The sequence below is a fragment of the Zingiber officinale genome, chromosome 2A (assembly GCF_018446385.1).
Source record: "Zingiber officinale cultivar Zhangliang chromosome 2A, Zo_v1.1, whole genome shotgun sequence".
Taxonomy (NCBI): domain Eukaryota; kingdom Viridiplantae; phylum Streptophyta; class Magnoliopsida; order Zingiberales; family Zingiberaceae; genus Zingiber; species Zingiber officinale.
Window position 1 is genome coordinate 13,695,911 of NC_055988.1, and position 22,483 is coordinate 13,718,393.

Here is a 22,483-nt window from a genome sequence, read left to right on the forward strand (position 1 = left end):
GAACTGTGGCCTGAGGTGCTTTCGCTCGGCCCCCTGATACTGATGTCGCTTGCTGCTAAAGCCGCTCGGCTTGTGCCTTCTGTTTTTGTTCCACAAGCTTAGCGGCCCTCGACTCGATCAGAGCATCGAGTTCCTCCGTGGAGAGCGTCACTGTATGCGGTCGTCCAGCTTCGTCCATTGCTTCCGATCGGATGCAGGAGCGTTCCCACAAACGGCGCCAAATTGATCCTGTCCGAAAGCTGAATCAACGGACGCTGGGCACGTGACGCTCTCCGAGTCGTTGACGTGGATCTCCGACCGGTCGTACGAACCTCCGACGAACCTGCAAGGAAGTCGGGTCGGGAAGAGGTTCCCGGCGACGACCCTCCGACGCTCAAGTCAGGCAAAGCTCGACAACAAAGAAGTGGCTCCAAATATAGTAGAATGCATACCTCCGGTGAAGGGTGAGGCCCTTTATATAGGGCTGGAAAGGGATTCACGCACACATATCGAGGCAAATACGTGTCCTTAGCCCATACCTTCATATGGGCTTGTCAGAAAAGCTTACCTGACCCCTTACTGCTACAGTCAGAGCACGTCTTTGACAGGACAGCGGACCCCTGTCATAAGATCCTGCGTATGGCCTGCTCCTCGGACATACCCGCTGTTAGAGGATGTTTCCTTGTCCTGTTCTCCTTACTATATGGCGAGTGTCCGGCCGGTCGGCAGTCCCTTTTCGTCCGGTCGGTCATACATGCTGGTCCACTTGAGATATTCCCGGTAGTGTGCTCTGTGGAGACTGATCGCAGTATTTCTACTTTATGCCTTCGGCCGAGTGGGCCACCCGCTCGGCCGTACAATCCTGTTCAACGAGCGTCGGAACCCTGACTCCTCGCCGGGTGCCTTGGACTCCGATGGGACCCCGTTTGGCCGACCGGTCTCCTCTCCTCCGGTCGGCCGTTCGGCCCTTTGACTTCCACGTGGCGTTGACTTCCCTCAGAGGTGGGTCCCTGTTCTTATCGCCGGATCAAATGGGTTTTAACCGTTGCAAAACTATTGTTTTTTATATTCAAAGACAACAGTTTAAAACCGTTACATGTTTGTTGTCTATTGTGTCAAAAGCTAATGGTTTTAAACCGTTATCTTTTACCACATATTTAGCAACACTGCCAATTACAACGATTTTAAAGGGTTTATAACAACGAATAAAATCTGTTGTCTTTTAACAGTTTTGTTGTAGTGTTTCTATATGACTTGTTACTTTACTTTCTGCTGCTTATAGTTTGGGTTTCCTCTTTATATCAAATGTTTATGTCGTTGGTTATGCTTTGGTTAATTTAATATGTCCACATGTGCATGCATACATACACGTATTATCATTATTGCTATTTGTAACTTGGTGAAATTATATTTCATTGGTATTTTATACTTGTTTGAATTGATTCAATATCGTATTTCCTATATTATTACTAGGGGGTACCGTCTGATTTGGTGGACATGTATACCCTTAGGGCGTGATAATGGAAATCTTGATGAGTGAAATCAGGAAATGGAAGTCTAGTAAGTGAAACTAGACAACCCTTGGAGATGGTAATCCTAGGTAATAAGAAGTCCTGTAGGGGTAAACTCTAAGCATGTGCGATCGACTGGTTTTGGTCGACCGCGTATGGTCGACCAGACAACAAATTCTTAATACTGCTAAGACTATTTTATTTTACTATTTTGTATCTATTGTGCTAACTCAGTGTTCCAAATAATTCTTAGTAGATCAGTTTAGTTAGACACTATAAAGGACTAGGGAAAGTTCAACCATGTTTGAAAAACTAGATGTTTGGTAGGTAAGTGGAGATAAGCACTGGAGGAGAGAGATCTAATGAGGTTGAGCCCAATGAGGTTGTAAACACTGGTCCAACTTAGATCTATTTTAGAAGTCTAAGCTGAGACCATAATTAAATCTTGGTTTCGGTAAGATAGGATCTAAGTCAAAAATTTATTTTATTTATGTACTAACTCTATTTTGCATGATATATTTGGTATTTAGATTAATAAGTTTTGTAAGAGCTAAAATGCACAAGTTAACCTCAGATTAAGAGGTTTAAGGCGGCTCGGAGCTAACTGGAGGCGCTTCAGAGTAGCGCTTGAAGGTGTTGGGACCGAAAAGTAGCTAGAGGGGGGGTGAATAGCTTTTCGCGTGCTCGTTGTCGGCGTTGCTCGTTTCTTCAGAGATATGCAGCGGAAATACAAGAAACAAAAGCATACAACGCTAACAAATGGATTTTACTTAGTATCCACCTCACAAGAGGTGACTAGTCCAAGGATCCACACACGCACACACCCTCCACTATGAATAACCCTCCTTTATGGTAACTACCAAAGGCGGAGAATCCCTACAATCTCTCTATACAAGAAGAAAGCAAAGGGAAAACAGATACAAGAAATATCTTACAAGATAAGCAATGAAAACCCTAACCCTAGCTTTTCTTCTTGTTGTGTTCTCGCCTCTTGACTTGGATGTCTCTCCAAGATCCTTCAAGAACTGATGATCTGAACCTTAAAGAGTTGCTGTGGAGATGCTGTAAGGATCGGAGATGAATCGGTGAAGTTCTTCTGAAGGAAACGCTCGCCTGCAGCTAAATACGACGCCAACGGTCGGATCCCGATCGATTGGATTGCTCCCAATCGATCGGGGAGGCTTTGGATCGATCAACCGATCGATTCAGAGTGTCTCTGTGCTTTCTGGAATAGACTGGATAGATCGGCTGATCAATCCAGGGCTTATCGCGCACAAATAGCAGCTCCCAATCGATCCACTGATCGATTGGGACCTCTGGATTGATCCATGGATCGATCCAAAGGGGTTCTGTTCGTGGGGACTCACCCTATCGATCAGCTGATCGATTGGGTATGATCCAATCGATCGGCTGATCGATCTAAATCTGCTGGATCGATCCAGATCTGCTGGATCAATCCGCTGATCAATCCAGATCAGCTGGATCAATTCGCTGATCAATCCAGATCTTGGTTTTTGCCCAAAAGCAAGTCCAAAGCCCCCTAAACCAACATCCAGTCAACCATGACTTGTTGGTACATAAAACCTAGCATCTGGTCACCCTTGACCAGTTAGGACTCTCTCACCAAGTGTCTGGTCAATCCCTTTGACCCACTTGGACTTTTCTCCATCGTGCCAAGTATCTGGTCACTCCCTTGACCTACTTGGACTTTTCCTCATCGTGCCAAGTATTCGGTCAATCCCTTTGACCTACTTGGACTATCACCAGATGTCTGGTCAACTTTGACCCATCTGGATTTCCCCGTGCCTGGCTTCACTCACCAGGACTTCCCTTCTACCTAGCTTCACTCACTAGGACTTCTCTTCTGCCTGACTTCACTCACCAGGTCTTTCACCTAGCTTCACTCACTAGGATTTTCACTTCTACCTGACTTCACTCACCAGGTCTTTCACCTAGCTTCACTCACTAGGATTTTCTATCTGCCTAGCTTCACTCACTAGGTCTTTCACCTGACTTCACTCACCAGGATTTTCCTTCTGCCTAACATCCCAGTTAGGACTTCTCAGTCAAGTATCTGATCAACCTTGACCTACTTGACTCTTCTTCAATCAACCTGATCAGACCTTGATCAAAGGGAAATTGCACCAAACAATCTCCCCAAATGAACAACTGCACCTGCATTTATCCATATCATCGAAGTCTTGTATTGTCAAACATTGAAACCCAAACCAAGACTCAAGCTTGGTCAACCAGGTCAACTTTGACCTGAGGGATATTGCACCAACAATCTCCCCCTTTTTGATGTTTGACAATACCTCATTTAAGTTAGGCTAATCTCATAGCCTCAACTTCCTTCATGCCATTAGGTAATGAAGGCGTAAGTTAAGCCCTACATTTTCCTACTAAGAAGGCAAACTCCCTCCTAGATAATGCAGACCTAACTTAAACCCTACATTCTCCCCCTATTGGCATACATCAACAAATTCACTTGTTGAAAATTCTCCCCTTTGAGACTCTCCCCCTGAAGAGTTGCTCATCGTTGTTCACAACTTCACTCGTTGTGATCAACACGATAATGAAGGTCCCATACCCTTCATTATCAACCCTACATTTTCCCCCAATGTAGACAAATGCCCAACCTTGAGCATTTATAACTTAAACAATGAAGATATCCACTCTCCATTTTAATCCAATGCTCAACCTTGAGCATTTTACTTAAAAGAAGGTTAACCACCTTCCAAGGTTAATGAAAAAAAATTTTCATGTCTTTAAAGAGTACCTCCCCCTAAAGACATGGTCGTACCTTCTGTCATTGCACCAACAATGACTTGGAATCCCTAAACCTTTAGGAAACCCCAAATTTAGAAGTTTTGAGGTTCAAAAGCTCAAAATTTGAATCAAACCTCAACCTAAACTTCAATTTAGTCTTCCTTAGCCAATCCTTCCTTGTTTTCAACATGAAAACACCCTTTTTATGTATACAAATGTATTTTAAGAGGTTAGGAATGATTACCTAGACTAAAATAGGTTCAAAATGCTGAAAATAAGCTTTCCCAACCAAAATCAGCATCTTCGATCGATTGGAGTTGGGTTCCAATCGATTGAACCAGCTTGAATCGATCTACTGATCGATTCAGAAGGGCTGGATCGATCGGTGGATCGATCCAGCGAGCTTCTGCTCGCGGGATTTACCTTCCCAATCGATCGCCCGATCGATTGAGGCACTCCAATAGATCGGGTGATCGATTGGAGTTCTGATAGTTGCTGAAATTCCATTTCAGTCAACTTCAGAAACCCCTAGAAAAATCTACAAAAATCCAAAAATAGACATTATTTAGTTCATATATTATCATGGAAAAATAATTTTATAAGAAAATACTTCATATTTTCCAAGATTGACACAAACTAGAGAACTTGCAAAAACTTTAGTGTTTTCTTCTAGTTTGTGCTCAACTATTCAATGATGATTACTATCAAAAGATAATCTTCATCAAGGTTTGCCAAAAGCATTTTAAAATGATTTTCAAAACCAATATCCCACCATGTTCCTTGGGCTTAATGCACATGACTTGTACATTAGCTTTCCCAATGATGGGAAAACACATAACTATGTGTTTTGATGAACTTAAAACTCAAAGAAATGCACTAAATCAACATGTTGAATTTTGTTCATCATCCTAACATCTCACTTGTATCTATTGTGCACAAAATACATACAAGTCATCTTATAGGTCTTTGTGAGATGTAAAATTTGGTTTTGCCCTAATCTAGGGATCATGCATATCTATCTAGGTATTTTGTGGATATTGAACATCCACCTAAGATGTCACTTGTTGACTTGTTGATAAATGTCATTTGTCCTTAATTTTAAGGAAATAAGCATAATGTATGATAATTTTATGACATACATCAAAAAGAAATAATTTTCAAAAGAATAATTTTCTTATAACTACATGATGTATGTATGGCATGACATGATATTTTTATATTTTCATGATAAGGCATGAGTGCAAAAATAAAACATGATGTCATGGCATATAATGGGCAAACAATCATGGCAAAGTCTAGCATAAATAAAATACCTAGATTACCTATCTAAGTATCCTTAATCTTAGCTAATCCTAAAACTTAAACCCTAGATTGCCCAAAGTGCTTCAAGAGAGTGCCAAAACCTAAATGGGCATTTCTAATTCTCTTGATTAATTTATGCCAATTGAAATTAAGCTTATTCCTCAAATGTTGGCATATTTCATTTTTCCACAAGGGTAGCACTTTAAGTTAAGGCTCAAATTGCCTTTAATTTCCTAAGAACATACCAAAATCCCAACTTAGTAGGTCTTATGATTTTCCAATATATGTCATTTTAAAATAAAACCAAAACTCCTCAAATTTGACACATTTTACTCTTTCAAGGAGTAAATCATAAATCCATTTCATTTTCAAAAGTTGATAATAACCTTGAAAATGCTCCTTGAGTGTCAATTTCTTCAAAGTTGGGTTTACTACCCTTCTTCTTAGAGTTAACACTCTCTAACCCATCTATGGGGTAGAGAAGATGCTCTTAGGAACCCAAAACCTATTGGTGCTCCTTGGATGCTCTAGGTATTCACTAGGGATAACTTCTCTAGATACCTTCCTAGTGACCTTGTTTGGCTTCTTAGAAGCCTTGGCCACTTTTTCTAATTCAACCCTAGGGATTGCTTCCCTTGTGACCTTGTTAGTGACTTTCTTAGCCTTCTTAGAGGTCTTAGTCACGTTTGTCGTTGCAAAGATACTTCTAGGGATAACTTCTCTTGTATCCTTGACTTGACCTCTAGACTTAGGGTTGGTTCCATAGCTATATGGAACCCTATGGTAAGTAGGTACATCCTTTTTGATTTTAGGTTTGTATCCCAAACCTCTATGACCCTTGGATGACCCTTGTAGTACTCCTAAACCTAGGTTTTGCTCATTTTGCCCTTTTAGGATATTTTCCATCCTTTTTAGGGTCTTTTCCATTTTATCAAGTCTTGACCTCAAGACTTGATTTTCTTCCCATAAATCCCTAGATTTAGGTTTTCTATTTAATCCTTGAACATTTTTATTTCTAGGCTTATAGTTATTGACCTTAGTGTTCTTGCCTAGATTTTTATCTACATTCCTAGCCATAGGTGTAGTGGTTTTAGCATGAAAAGCTACATGATTTCTTTAACTTTATCATGCCTCCTATTTTCATGGTAAATAGCATTAAAATGATATAGGTTAGTACTAGCATGCTCTTTACCATAATTTAAAGGGGTAGGCTCAATAAAAGTTACCTTTTTTTTTACCTTGGAGGCTCCCCCTTGAATTGAGCTTCCTCCAAGAGCCTTGACCACATTCTTCTTCCCCTTAGGGCATTAACTTCGGTAATGTCCCTTTTGATTGCACAAGAAGTACACAATGTGCTCCTTGCTCTTCTTTATTCCGGGGATGGTCTCCTTGGGCTTCTCCTTGCTCTTTTGTGCCACTTGGCCCTTCTTCTTGGCCAATTTAGGGCATTTACTTTTGTAATGCCCTTTTTCCCTACATTCAAAGCATATAATATGGTTTTTATTATTAATTGAAATTGTTATACCTTTGCTTGTAGGGGTAGCATCTTCTCCTTTTGATCCGGAGGTAGAAGCTTCCTCTTGATCCGAAGATGATACTCCTCCATTTGATTTTGCTTGACTTGTGGAGGTGGAAGCTTCATCATCCTCTTCTTATTTTGACCCGGATGTAGAAGCTTCTCCTTCTTCTTGATCCGGTGTCACCAAAGATTGCTCCCCCTCAATCCTAGAGGTGGAGGCTTCATCATCTTGTACATGGAACAAGGAGTATGCTCCCTTCTTGTTCCCTTCATTGCATTCCCTCGAAGATGAAGCTTCTTCTTGAACTTCTTCTTCGGAAGTTGAGCATCTCTCAACTTCAGAGTCCTCCTCTTGATCTTGCTCCAATGAGTCGCCCTCTTTAGATTCCTCTTGATTCGGTACAGTGGAGGGGATCTCATGAATTGATGCCAACTTGCTCCAAAGCTCCTTGGTATCCTTGAATTCTCCAACTTTAGCCAAAATATTGCTTGGCAATAAGTTGACCAAAAGCTTGGTCACTTTATCGTTTGCCTTGCTCCTTTGAACTTGCTCTTGACTCCATTTGCTTTTCTTGAGAGGCTTGCCCTTGGAGTTTATTGGAGCTTCAAATCCTTCCATGAGAGCAAACCATTGCTCTATCTCCATCATCAAGAAATTTTCGATTCTTGATCTCCAAGAATCGAAGCTTGTGGATGTGTACGGTGGAGCCACCCTTGTGTCAAATCCAAGTCCATCTTAGAATTGCATCATGAAGTTGAGCCTTTTGATGAAGTCTTCGACTTGTAGAATTTCTTCAACTTCTTCACCCTCTAGCTTTGCTTGTTTTTGTTGGACCGTTGGGCCGGCTAGAGGGGTTGGTAAATAACCTGTCAATTAAAAACAAAACAACCCTTCCTCGAACGATTAAGCTAACACTTGTAAAATGAATTAAGCAGATAAATAAGAGCATAAAAGAAAAGACGAGGCACCAGATGTTTACTTGGTTACAACCGATGTGGTTGTTAATCCAAGGAAGATTAAGCTCAAAAACTCCTTCAGGCGGAGAAGCCTCTTACAGCGTTTAGGCACAGAAAACAGAAGCTTAACTACAACTAAAGCATACAAGTGTTTGGAAATAGAATGGTCGTGATTGTTGAAAAGCTTCTGGACCAAGGCTATATTTATAGCCTTGGTGGCACTGCGGGTTCGGTTGGCATGGGGATAAAATTTATCCCCAACGGTTGGATCGAGTCAAGCTCGATCCTGTGAAATCCTTCCGGCGCCGGATGGTTCGGCGCCGGACAACTCGGCGCCCGGATAGTTCGGCGCCAGAGCCAAAAGTCAACCCAGTTGACTTTTGGTCCGTGCTCTCTTCAGCTCGCCGCTGGTCCGGGTCTTTCTGCTCCGGCTCCGCTTATTTGGGTGATCTCGACATCCGGAATAGGGTTCACCCGAACCCATCTTCGGTTTTCTCGGCGTGCTTCCCTCCGGCTTCGTCCCTCGGAATTACGCGTGTCCCTTCTCGTCCACCAGCGTACTCATCCGAGACCCCTCGGCTGGCACCCGTGCCGACCTTCTCGTTAATTGCGTCTCTTGCTCCCGAGCAATCTTCCGCTCCACTTTCGTACCTCGGAACCATCGCACGCACTTCCTTCTCGGTGTACTCTTTAGTAGCACCTCGTCCCTCGGACGCACAGCGTGCCGTCCTTCTCGCTAGCTGCGTCTTCCGCTCGAGTACCTGTGCTCCTAAGCTCCTGCACACTTAGACACAAGGTTAGAAACAACGCAGGACCTAGCTTAACTTGTTGATCACACCAAAACAACCTTGGGGTTCCAACAATCTCCCCCTTTTTGGTGTGATCAACCCAAGTTAAGCTAGGGTCAACAATAGATATGAAATTAAACAGTTTATTGCAATAACATGCAACATGATAGAAAAAAAAAATTAAATTCTAATTTTCAATTTTTTTTCTACCTCCCCTAGACTTATACTTTCCCTTCTCCCCCTTTGATCACAATAAAAATGGGGTACAAACGAAATCTAAGGGTTGACATTAAAAAAATTTTGAAAATATATTTCAATAATTTTCAGGGAAATATTTCTAAGTCAAGACAAATTTCTAAGTCATTCGACATCAAGATTTAAGAAGTTTCTAAACAGAAAGCTTTATGCAAGAAAATTTCAGAGAATTAATAACATAAAGAGAAATTTTCTATGCATTTATTTATTTATATATTTTATGCTTTAATCAGAAGGTTTAAATTTCCATTTTAATTTATCAGAAATTCTTAAATCACACTTTTTCAGATTAACAGCAGAAAATATTAAACATGCTACAATTTGTATCATGTTAATTTCTATTATTTTTTGAATTTCAAGTTCACAAAAATATTTCGATAGCATAGATTCTAACTTGATAAAATTTTTCGATGTTATAAAAAATTCTTTCGACAATGTGCAAAATTCGTTTGAAAGAATATTTTGTAATTTGCAAGAAAAAAATTCTAATTTGCAGGAATTTATTAATAATAGATTTCTTAATCTGAAACACTTTTTCGATGTCTCATTTTCTGAATTGCAAAACTCTTTCGAGAAAGTAATTTGTAATTTGAGAAAATATTCGAAGAAAGTTTTTGACATCATTTCTAATTTGCATAACTCTTTCGAAAAAATATTTTGCAATTTACAAAAGTTTTTCGACAAGATTTCTAACTTGCAAAATTCTTTTAATAATAATTTGCAAGGCAAGTTTGACAATTGATTTTCTAATTCGAAAAATTCTTTCGATGATTCAATTTCTGATTCGAAAGACTCTTCAGGCAATTTTTCGATTGAATCATTTAATTGATCAGAGGTTCGAATCCATACCTGACTTACCTTTTCGGTAGTTGATTCTCCCCCTGTCGAGTTGCTTTTATCCGAAGATTCTCCCCCTTCATCACTCTCGGGATGTACTTCGGCTGTTGGGGCTGTCTCGGTAATTTCTTCCATCTCAGACTGTTCTGTCGGCAGCTCGGTGTCTATCAAAGAGTCGGATTCGGCTTTAGTTGGTTCTTCGTAGAGTTTTAAGAACTTTTCCCAAAGTTCTTTTGCGCTGTGGTATTCGCCAACTCTATCGAAATCTTCATTTGGTATTGCGGTTAGAATGTATAACTCTGCCCGACCGTTTGCCATTGACGCGTCACGTTGCTTCTTGTTCCATAGGCGTAGATCGAGTTCTTCTCCATTCGTTGTCTTTGGTGCTTCATAACCTGTTTTCATTATTAGTGAAATACCAATATCAGAGTTAAGAAATACCGTCATTTGTTGCTTCCAAGAAGCAAGCTCCCCCTCGAATGCTGGTGGGTAGTCGCTAGCTCCGGCCATTGTTTTGTTGCGTCAGACGGCGGTTAGTCCTTCTGAGGCGTACTCGGCTCTGATACCACTTGTTGGACCGTTGGGCCGGCTAGAGGGGTTGGTAAATAACCTATCAATTAAAAACAAAACAACCCTTCCTCGAACGATTAAGCTAACACTTGTAAAATGAATTAAGCAGATAAATAAGAGCATAAAAGAAAAGACGAGGCACCAGATGTTTACTTGGTTACAACCGATGTGGTTGTTAATCCAAGGAAGATTAAGCTCAAAAACTCCTTCAGGCGGAGAAGCCTCTTACAGCGTTTAGGCACAGAAAACAGAAGTTTAACTACAACTAAAGCATACAAGTGTTTGGAAATAGAATTATCGTGATTGTGCTGGTCGGGGCGCCTGGATGGGTTCCGGGCGCCTTGGGGGGGATAAAATTTATCCCCCAACGGTTGGATCGAGTCAAAGCTCGATCCTGTGAAAAAGTCCCTTCCGGGCGCCCCGGATGGTTCCGGGCGCCCCGGACAGCTCCGGGCGCCCCGGAGCCAAAAGTCAACCCAGTTGACTTTTGGTCCGTGCTCTCTTCTCTGGTTCAGCTCGCCTCTGGTCCGGGTCTTTCTGCTCCGGCTCCGCTTGTTTGGGTGATCTCTGACATCCGGAATAGGGCTCACCCGAACCCATCTTCCGGTTTTCTCGAGCGTGCTTCCCTCCGGCTTCTCGTCCCTCGGAATTACCGCGTGTCCCTTCTCGTCCACCAGCGTACTCATCCGCAGACTTCGTCCCTCGGTCGCACCCCGTGCCGACCTTCGCGCTAGCTGCGTCTCTTGCTCCCCAAGCAATCTTCCGCTCCGGCTTTCGTACCTCGGAACCATCGCGCGCACTTCCTTCTCGTCCGCCGGTGTACTCTTCCGCAGCACCTCGTCCCTCGGACGCACAGCGTGCCGTCCTTCTCGCTAGCTGCGTCTTCCGCTCGAGTACCTGTGCTCCTAAGCTCCTGCACACTTAGACACAAGGTTAGAAACAACGCAGGACCTAACTTAACTTGTTGATCACACCAAAACAACCTTGGGGTTCCAACAGTTTTGTTTGCCCCTTCCGGCGATGATTCCGATGAAGAGCAGCCTCGCTCTGATACCACTTGTTGGGACCGAAAAGTAGCTAGAGGGGGGGGGGGGGTGAATAGCTCTTCGCGTGCTCATCGTCGGCGTTGCTCGTTTCTTCAGAGATATGCAGCGGAAATACAAGAAACAAAAGCATACAACGCTAACAAATGGATTTTACTTGGTATCCACCTCACAAGAGGTGACTAGTCCAAGGATCCACACACGCACGCACCCTCCACTATGAATAACCCTCCTTTATGGTAACTACCAAAGGCGGAGAATCCCTACAATCTCTCTATACAAGAAGAAAGCAAAGGGAAAACAGATACAAGAAATATCTTACAAGATAAGCAATGAAAACCCTAACCCTAGCTTTTCTTCTTGTTGTGTTCTCGCCTCTTGACTTGGATGTCTCTCCAAGATCCTTCAAGAACTGACGATCTGAACCTTAAAGAGTTGTTGTGGAGACGTTGTAAGGATCGGAGATGAATCGGTGAAGTTCTTCTGAAGGAAACGCTCGCCTGCAGCTAAATACGACGCCAACGGTCGGATCCCGATCGATTGGATTGCTCCCAATCGATCGGGGAGGCTTTGGATCGATCAACCGATCGATTCAGAGTACCTCTGTGCTTTCTGAAATAGACTGGATAGATCGGCTGATCGATCCAGGGCTTATCGCGCACAAACAGCAGCTCCCAATCGATCCACTGATCGATTGGGACCTCTGGATCGATCCACGGATCGATCCAAAGGGGTTCTGTTCGTGGGGACTCACCCGATCGATCAGCTGATCGATTGGGCATGATCCAATCGATCGGCTGATCGATCCAGATCTGCTGGATCAATCCGCTGATCAATCCAGATCTGCTGGATCAATCCGCTGATCAATCCAGATCTTGGTTTTTGCCCAAAAGCAAGTCCAAAGCCCCCTAAACCAACATCCAGTCAACCATGACTTGTTGGTACATAAAACCTAGCATCTAGTCACCCTTGACCAGCTAGGACTCTCTCACCAAGTGTCTGGTCAATCCCTTTGACCCACTTGGACTTTTCTCCATCGTGCCAAGTATCTGGTCACTCCCTTGACCTACTTGGACTTTTCCTCATCGTGCCAAGTATCCGGTCAATCCCTTTGACCTACTTGGACTTTCACCAGATGTCTGGTCAACTTTGACCCATCTGGATTTCCCCGTGCCTGGCTTCATTCACCAGGACTTCCCTTCTGCCTAGCTTCACTCACTAGGACTTCTCTTCTGTCTGACTTCACTCACCAGGTCTTTCACCTAGCTTCACTCACTAGGATTTTCACTTCTGCCTGACTTCACTCACCAGGTCTTTCACCTAGCTTCACTCACTAGGATTTTCTATCTGCCTAGCTTCACTTACTAGGTCTTTCACCTGACTTCACTCACCAGAATTTTCCTTTTACCTAACATCCTAGTTAGGACTTCTCAGTCAAGTATCTGGTCAACCTTGACCTACTTGACTCTTCTTCAATCAACCTGATCAGACCTTGATCAGAGGGAAATTGCACCAAACAATCTCCCCAAATGAACAACTGCACCTGCACTTATCTATATCATCGAAGTCTTGTATTGTCAAACATTGAAACCCAAACCAAGACTCAAGCTTGGTCAACCAGGTCAACTTTGACCTGAGGGATATTGCACCAACAGAAGGCACCCTGGATAGGTCGGAGGCGCCCTCAAGGAGATAAAGTTTGCGCTGTGGTGAGGTGTCCTGGAGTGTGTTGGAGACGTCTCGGATGAGCTTTTTGAGGCGCTCTCACGCAGATAAAGACTGAAAGCTTCGAAGATGATAGAGACTGAAGTATTTTAGATTAATTTTGAGGTTGGAGGCGCCTGAGATGAGGTTGGAGGCGTCTAAGATGAAGTTGGAGGTGCTCTCAACACTTAAGAAAAGCTTTGTTTGACCAACAAGCATAAAATTCAAGAACAAGCTTCGACGAGCCTTTTGCTGCTCCAACTATCTACAATCTATTATGCTATTGCTGCACTCCTGATTCGTGACATCTGATCGTTGCTAGCAGACTGACATCGACACAAGAGCTTGCAAATTTGACAATCCCATGTTGGCAACAAGTTGTTTTTAAATTATTTACATTATTACTAATGAGGGTAGGTTGTTATACTGTCCTTTATTTTTGTACTCGATTTTCTTTTCTAGCGGTTTCAAAAGATATTTTTAGTGGATTGTCCATCCATACGATTCGAATGATCATGGATCTTGAAGTAGGAGTCACTGAAGATTCCAAACCAAATAACCAATCACATATTCGTATTTTCTTACTTCGTTTATTTAATTCCGCTACGCATTTAATTTCAAATAGTAGAGAAAAGGTTTTTAAAATCCTGTGATTGACCCACCTTTCCAATCGGTCCCACGGCATAAAAATTTAATTATTTTAGTATTCGAAATTTAAATTTTATGATTTAAGATATTAAAATTTAGGATTTAATTACATTAGGTAGAAGATACTGGATAACTATTATAACACATACAAACTACTCGATAATTATTATAACATAAAAAATAACTATTTCATTAAAACCTAAAACTCTAAATTATAAATTCTAAATACTATTATATCAAAATATTCTTTTAACAACTTACTAAACATTATTTAAATTTTATCAAACTTATTTTAAATTGATTAAAATAATTTAAAAATCATCTATTTAATAGCCGTTACAACATGTAAAACCTACTAAGTAGTTGTTCCCTTATAATTTATCTATTTGTATTTTATCATGAGACCGATGATACTAAATTACTTGAAATAAGCAATATTATCTTTTGCTCTAATACTAAATAGCTATTACAATACTACATTATAAATAATACCCTAAATTGCATCGAGTAAGATTCAAATTTCTTGGAATTCATTCCCTTGTAGAATAAATTTCTCTCATTTTTGAGGCCGCTCAGTATCATGATTTACTTCTGACTTGAGACGATGAGTAAAGAGACATCTAAAGTGAATATTATTATCTTTTTACATCATGATACTATAACAACATTATATTAAGTGTTATATGTTAACGAATAATTTTTATATATTGAAGTAGTTAGTTATAGTTATTATAATAATATTAAAATTAAGAGTATTCTTCATATAAAATATATAACGAAATACATTTTTACCCCCATACTTTTTCCATTTGTATTTTTCTTGATATGTTTATAAAATAAACATTAAAGGTTGCACAATTTTTATATTACACCATTTTCCTCCGCCGTCCACTGTCCTTCTTCGTCTATTCTAGCTGTCGCTGGTCCAGATCAGACGGAGGAAGACAAACGACTAAGGAGAAAAGATATTGATACAAAATATTACCACAATTAATGAAATAGTATTTTTGCAATCATTGTTTAGTAAGCCTTAAAAGCAATTTTTTTTTGTTGGGTGGCAAAAAATTCCAAAGAAATGTTTTTATCGATTTTTTTTAGACAGGGATTATTTGATCTACAATCTCTGGATCAATCCTGATCCCCTGCTTATTCATTAGTTAGATGGACTGAATCCCACCTATTTAACATATGAGGTCCAGTCCATCCAACTAATGAATAAGTAGAACCTTTTCTGATTCAGAAAATTCTGGATCAGAGGATCTGACCTCTTTTTTTTTATAATTATTATTTGGACCAAAATATTATTCTTATTATTTTTAATTGATTTATTAATCTGCTATTAGTAATCTTTTAAACCCTAGCCTTAAAATAACCTGGAACCGCACCATCCCGTCCCCAGCGTCTCGCGAACTGGCAGTGTGCTTTCACGGTCTCGCCTACCGATTTTGTCGCCGTCAACTCTCCTCCCCTTCGGACAACCTTAAAAATCTCGTCTCGCTGCTTCCTCAATCCTCCTGTTCGAAGGTTAGTTGGCTATCTCTTTTTTCTCGATCTCGCCCGATCCCAATTGGTATTTGACCGTCAATTCTGGATTCCCAACCATCTGCAAAGTTAACATTTTTTGGTTCGTGTTGTTAGGTTTTTTGTTCTGCTATTATAATGTGCAGCTTCAGTTCTTATAAATTCGAAGCTACTTAGCTTGCTTCTGCCTGTCAGGGTGCAGCATAATTAAGAACGATGGCTCAGATACATGCAGTCGGAATTTCTTCATTTCCCAAGATCGCTCTCCGTGGTAAACCAAAATTTCCACGACAATTTCTAATATTATGTTTTTCAATGAGGTTGGTTATGCCATCATCTACCTTTTTCTATGCGAGTTCTATTGACGATATGCGCCTCTCAAGAGGAAAACTTTGCCTAACTGATGCTGGGATTTAAAAGATAAATGAAAGCTCAAGGCTTTCAGACCCATTTGTATGTTGAGCTCTAGTGGCAAAGGGATATACGCAAGATTTTGAACAGCATAAACTCAATATTTATGAAGTGTATATTTGCTATGTAAGAGATTGATGGTGATCAATTTTCTTTCACCAGTAGGGGAGCAATGTGTCGCTGGTTAGTTTACCTGCGAGTCTGTTCACCTGCTCAAAGTGACCATCCCTTTGCGTATGGTTCTTTCATTGCCTAATCATTCTGAGAGAAGGAGTAGCATAATGTTTACACAATAAGGATACGAGCGGATGTATGATATTACTAGAAAACAATTGAAATATTTTTTTTGTGATTTTTAGTAGTTTGATATATCACCAGCACAAAAACGGAGGAGAAACTAGTTGCAATGAAATGGACATGTCAAAGAAAACATAGTTATCTTTGTGAGATGAAATCGTCATAAAGAGTGAATTCTATATAGTAAAACTTGTAAGAATCTTTCTCTGAAAAAGAAGCACTTTTCTCGAATTATCCAGACTCATATTGTTGCTACATTTGTCTAGTTCATGTTGATCTCTTATTTTGTTTTCAAGTAGTGATTGCACCAAGCATGGCTTGATGGCTTAAAAAATTGAAGTTGCCTGCCTCTTGTTGTTCCAACTTGTACAATCAATGAACGCGATGTAATTCATGCTCTTCCTCAATTTGTTATGACTACAATGCACCAATTCTTTCACTTTGATAGTCATAAACAATGCAAGTAAATGAAACATGGAGTTACTTGGATAAATATCATACTTTCTTCCACCAATTGCTCTTTGAATTTTCAAAATTATAACTCTTGAAGGGATTCCAGTCCATCGAGATAATTTTGGCTGCCAGAGGAAGTCCTGCTTCAAGGAGGTATTGAGGTCATTTACCTTGATGCATAATGGTCTGTTTCTTAGATTTCTGCTTGTTGCATTTAAAATAATGTGCTAAAGTAAAATGTATTGTTTGGTAGATCAATGCAAGATCGTCTGGATCCTGTGGTAAAATGACCAGCCAATATGGTTTGCAGCAAAAACATGCAGTTAGGTGCCAAGGTATTTGACATGCCTTGAGTTCTTTCTTACATTAGATTTGAGATACACCTTGTCAGTTCTATAATCATCTGAGGAGAGTTGTGTTTTAAGTAGCTTTTTTCCTATAATGTTTGCAAGTGCAGGTATTCAAAATGTTATGGCTGATGGCACACGGGAAGATGTGGCATATTCCAAGAATACTAATACTGGTGGACTGCGTGGTAAGCTAAACAAAGTTGTTTTGGCTTATAGTGGTGGTTTGGACACCTCAGTAATTGTACCTTGGTTAAGGTATGCCACTTTTCTTACATCAATATGATTTTTTCTATTGTCTTTCTGTAGATATTCCACAGGTACATTTAGGCCTGTACATATGGCTTTTTGGAGTGTGATTCTCTTTCCTGATTCTTCCATTACATCAATCAGCCATAAACAACCAAAAGACTGTGATCTTTTCTCAAATATTTACCTTAGTTTGCTGTGCCATCTATCTTTGTTTCCTTGTTGATTCAGCAGGAATGGGATGGGATAAATCTATCTTCCTCAATAAGCGATTGCTCTAGATCAAGGGAAATAAACGCTTGATTTTAAAAAATCCATTATTTACATCACTTGTACTCCTAAGTGCTTTTGTACTGGATGTTTAGGATAAATCCAAGGTTTCTGCACTCTTGTTGCTCCGAATCAATATCTCGCACTGACAATCTGACATTTCTTGTCCTCTATAATATAATTGCATTATCATCTAATTGTTTATCATTTGTGATTACAGGGAGAACTATGGATGTGAAGTTGTATGTTTCACTGCTGATGTTGGTCAAGTATGTGATCAACATAGCTTCATATTGTCTCTCTCATTCTGGTTGATGCATGTGGAATTTTGTTCTGCTCTTCAGGCTGATTGCTCAGCTGTTGGTTCATAGATTTTTCTTGCTTGTTTTCTTATATGAGCTGAATGTATTTGCTAATGTTAAATTGACCCATCTTATTTCACTGTATGTGCTAAATATTCTTCTCCCTAGGGTGATTTAGAGATGGATGGTTTGGAGCAGAAGGCCAAAGCTAGTGGTGCAAGTCAACTTGTTGTGAAGGATTTAAAGGAGGAATTTGTTAGGGAGTACATATTTCCTTGTTTGCGAGCTGGTGCAGTTTATGAAAGAAAATATTTGCTTGGAACATCAATGGCTCGGCCTGTTATTGCTAAGGTGGTGCTTAGACAGATACATACAGTTTTGGGTGCCAATGATATAATATTTGCCTTTCATGCATCAATTTTATTTAATAACCTGTTAGATCATCATCATTTGCCACCACAAATCCTTGATTTTCCATTTGTTGTGCTTCCATGTTATGTTTTTTTTTCATGGTAGCTAAATGTTGTTTGATTTCCAGACTGGTTATGTTTGGTATGAAGAACTTGGCATCTAAATGTTTGGAACTTTTTGGTATAAAAATATGTTCCAGTAGAATGATTTTTATTTATTCCTCTCCCTATTTTTTTTCCCTTTCTTTACATTGACACTTAGGCAGACTAATACAACATGAAAAAAAAGTCAGCCTCACCTAATCTTCTATCTCATATAGGGCGGGAAATGAGCCCAAACTATTCATAGCATAGAAGCAATAATCATATAAAGCAGGGAAATAGTTTGTCTTATGTAAGCTATAATAAATCAGTAGTTTTCTCGTCACCAATCAGTGGTGCTATGGCACTATGAGCTTGATAAACTAAGACTTGTACCAAACTGCCTCTGTGTTTGGCTGATACTGAGTATTAAACCACATGTGCTGATAATCAAGACTATAGTCAAATATACAAAAATGGCCAATAATCTCTATTGCTGCTGTAAAGTAAAAAAAAAAAAAACCTCCTATACTGAGTAAAGGCAAATAATGTTATTTATAACGACAGGCAATGGTTGATGTTGCCAAAGAAGTTGGTGCTGATGCTGTTTCACATGGATGCACAGGAAAAGGAAATGATCAGGTAAATGTTTACTGAATGCAATCATTTTGTTTCTCTAAATGTACCCCTTACAACTTTTTTTGCTACTTTGCAGGTTCGGTTTGAGCTAACTTTCTTTGCTTTAAACCCTGAACTTCAAGTCGTTGCACCTTGGAGGGAATGGGACATAACAGGGCGAGAGGATGCTATTGAATATGCAAAGAAACACAGTGTTCCTGTTCCAGTTTCAAAAAAGTCTATTTATAGCCGAGATCGGAATCTTTGGCACCTTAGCCATGAGGTACATAACTTCTATTATATTCTTCTCTTGTTAACCGGAATTCAGATTGAGGATTTTCGACAACGATTTCGGTTTCTGGTCAATGTTTTTTATACTACTACTCTACTAGTAGTTGTTTGATAGCGTAATGTTAGTCTTTGATGTTTTCCTGCTTTGACTCTTGATATTCATGTCTAATTTATGTTGTTACTAATGTGTAATTTGAGCAGCTTTTTTCTTAGTCAACATGTATACAGCTGAAGCTCTCAAATCTGTGCTCTTTTAAGAACTATATACTGACATCACCCTCCTTGTAATAGTAGTTAACATCTGAAGGTGAATGAAGTTATTCAATATAAATTTTATGGAATCAACTATCACCATCCTGCTTAGTTCAATGTTTTTTGTCATCAAACTTGTCAATAGAAATAATCATGCCATTTGCTTAAATGCTTTTTTTCTCCAAAAAGAGCCAGTCATTATGCTCTGTTTTTAAACATGCTTACATTGTAAATATTTAGAATCACTAAAGAACATAAAATAATATATTTGTGCTCATTCAACCTTCTCTGCATAAAATTTTGTGTATGTTTGAAAGGGTGACATTCTTGAAGATCCGGCAAATGAGCCAAAGAAGGATATGTACATGATGACTGTTGATCCAGAAGATGCTCCTAGTCAGCCTGAGTAAGCATGTCCTCTATCTGTGCATTCCTCTCACTGTTTATATTGCAACTATTTACTTTCATTTTGTATAGTGGGTTTCTGTTAAATCAATTGTGATTTCACTAGATATCATGAAATGAAATCCGTATTGCTAAGTAACTCTTCCTATATTGAAAAAATTATCAACGCTTTTTGGAGAACTATTCTAGACTGCAGATATTCCCACCTTTCAATCATACGTCCATTCACATACTTATGTTAAAATTTTACGAAACTGTGTTTGCTTCAAGTTTATTCTTTGCTTGACCTTTTGACTACATTACTATCATCGATTGTTCCTATGATCTATTTGCAATATGTGGGCATGTAACCTTTTTTTGGCTGGATAATCTCTGCAAAAGGGAAAATTTTGAAATTTTATTTTCTAAAATATTGCATGTGCATCTAGGTTTTAAAGTTTTTTTCTACCTTCCTCACCTTTATAGCTTATTGTGAAATATAGACTAATTATGAAATTTAGCCGGCATGAGCCTTGTTTCATGTTGATGTCTAGAATTAGATTTGACGTTTTGCTGACTAATTGTCTACTCTACAATTGAAAATTAAAGATTTCCTCCTACACTGCGCTGCTCTTTTGCTCTGCAGAATAAAAAATGTCTACATGGTAGAATGTTAAAATACCTATTTCAACATGTGTAGTTGTCATTTTGCTGGTCATGCTCTTTCCATCCAACTTATGGTTGAATCTTGTTTTTCTCATTCTTCACCAGCCTGTTCAATTATGGCATAATATCCATGTAGCCAAACCAAATAATTAGGACTCACTACTAGTTTGTTTCTATCTGCACCAGCCTAATGTAGTAACGTTTCCCCCTGCAATAAGGTAAGGTGTTGGGATTGGAGAGACTCTATCCAACATTTTTACCAAAAAGCAATGGGTTTTTGTTTGTGTTTTAGATATATTTGCTGCCAGCCTTATTAAAGAAATAACTAATATCGACAAAATATAGAATTATTTAGCCTAACACATTGATTTCATTCCTGAATGCTATAGGCTTTGTTTCTAAAGTCTAAACCATGCGATTATGCATATTTCATTTTTGTTGCCTTTGTTGTCCATTTTAATTGAGTTAACATCTTATGTAAACCAATTCATGTTTTAGATATTTGGAAATTGGAATTGAATCTGGCCTTCCTGTTTCCATCAATGGAAGAAAGCTTTCCCCTGCAACCCTCCTTTCAGAACTCAACAAGGTTGGCGGGAGGCATGGCGTTGGACGAATAGACATGGTCGAGAATCGCCTTGTTGGCATGAAATCCCGGGGAGTGTATGAAACCCCCGGCGGTACAATCCTTTGGGCAGCTGCTCGTGAACTCGAGTCCTTGACACTCGACAGGGAAACCATCCAGATGAAGGACTTACTAGCACTCAAATATGCTGAGCTGGTGTATGCTGGCCGTTGGTTTGACCCTCTGCGCTACTCCATGGACGCCTTCATGGAGAAGATCACAGAGACCACAACTGGATCCGTCATGCTCAAGCTGTACAAAGGTTCTGTCATCGTGGCATCACGAAAAAGTCCACATAGCTTGTACAGGGAGGACATCTCTTCCTTTGAGACTGGGGCAATCTATAACCAGGCTGATGCTGCTGGATTCATTCGCCTCTACGGGCTTCCTACTAGGGTGCGGGCAATGCTCGAGAAGGGTTTATGATCCTTTTGTCTTCCCTGCTGGTAGCAAATGGCAGTGCTTGAAAACTTTAGATGCTTCAGTTGGTGTTTGCAATCTCTAAAGTTTTTTATTTCCTCTCCAGTGGCAGCTTTATTATAAGCTTGTCAACTTTGGTTTGATGTTTAATGTCGTAATTTGGGTGGAATGCATATCAACTTGAGATTATTTGAGCAATCTTTACCCTCCAAAAGTAGGATCGAAAAAGAAGCAGCTAAATCCGAAAAGCCTTCTTGTTTCATCATAGCGGATAGTCCAACATTATGAGTGATTCGAACACCGTGGACCTTCTTGTTTCATCATAGCGGACAGTCCAACATTACAAGTGATCCGAACACCGTGGATCTTCTTGTTTCATCATAGCGGACAGTCCAACATTACAAGTGATCCGAATATCGTGGATCTTCTTGTTTCATCATAGTGGACAGTTCAACAATACGAGTGATCCGAACACTGTGGACGTATCAGATGTCCTAAGTTTCAAATCCTCATTATATAGACGTGTATACAAGGTTGTTGTCATGAAGAATTTGGATCCTTATTCCTTCCATTAAGGATCACTTCCCTTATAATCACAGGGGGAGATTTTACTCAATATAATAATGTTACACCACTATAGCACTGGCCCTTATAGCTCAGTGGTAGAGCGTCAGTCTTGTAAACTGAAGGTCCGTAGTTCGATCCTGCGTGAGGGCATTCATTTAATAATAAATAATTGTGTTTTTTTTTGAAATCATATTTTTTTAATGTTTGTTTTTTCTAAAAAAACACTTTCATTTATTTGCGGGGAAACTAATAACTGTAATATTCTCCATTAATAAATTTTTATGTCAATTCGATTAAATACAAATAAACTAAGACAAACTGATTGTTTCTTCGTAGAGGTGAAATTTTATAATTTTATTTTTACATTATCCGGTTTATTTATAATCGATTTAAAATACGATATATGATTATTTTGGCTCCCAATTGGATAACGTTGG

At 39.7% G+C, this 22,483-nt stretch overlaps 1 protein-coding gene and 1 non-coding gene across 3 annotated transcripts; both read left to right on the forward strand.

Moving 5' to 3' along the window:
- Positions 1–15,247: 15,247 nt before the first annotated feature.
- LOC122040773 (argininosuccinate synthase, chloroplastic-like) lies at positions 15,248–21,668 on the forward strand. 2 transcript variants are annotated; one of them, XM_042600204.1, is made up of 11 exons: positions 15,248–15,406; positions 15,599–15,674; positions 16,662–16,717; positions 16,818–16,899; positions 17,022–17,169; positions 17,651–17,699; positions 17,901–18,083; positions 18,791–18,865; positions 18,939–19,124; positions 19,702–19,790; positions 20,933–21,668. In XM_042600204.1, exons 2-11 carry the CDS (start codon positions 15,620–15,622, stop codon positions 21,483–21,485), a joined length of 1,476 nt encoding a protein of 491 aa, XP_042456138.1. In that variant the 5' UTR covers positions 15,248–15,406; positions 15,599–15,619; the 3' UTR covers positions 21,486–21,668. The 2 variants fall into 2 exon arrangements, with proteins under 2 accessions (XP_042456138.1, XP_042456139.1); XM_042600205.1 differs by having other exon boundaries at positions 15,264–15,406; positions 15,606–15,674.
- A 456-nt stretch (positions 21,669–22,124) lies between these two features.
- TRNAT-UGU lies at positions 22,125–22,196 on the forward strand. The gene has a single exon. It is a non-coding gene; the product is annotated as a tRNA-Thr (tRNA).
- The last annotated feature ends 287 nt before the right edge of the window (positions 22,197–22,483 follow it).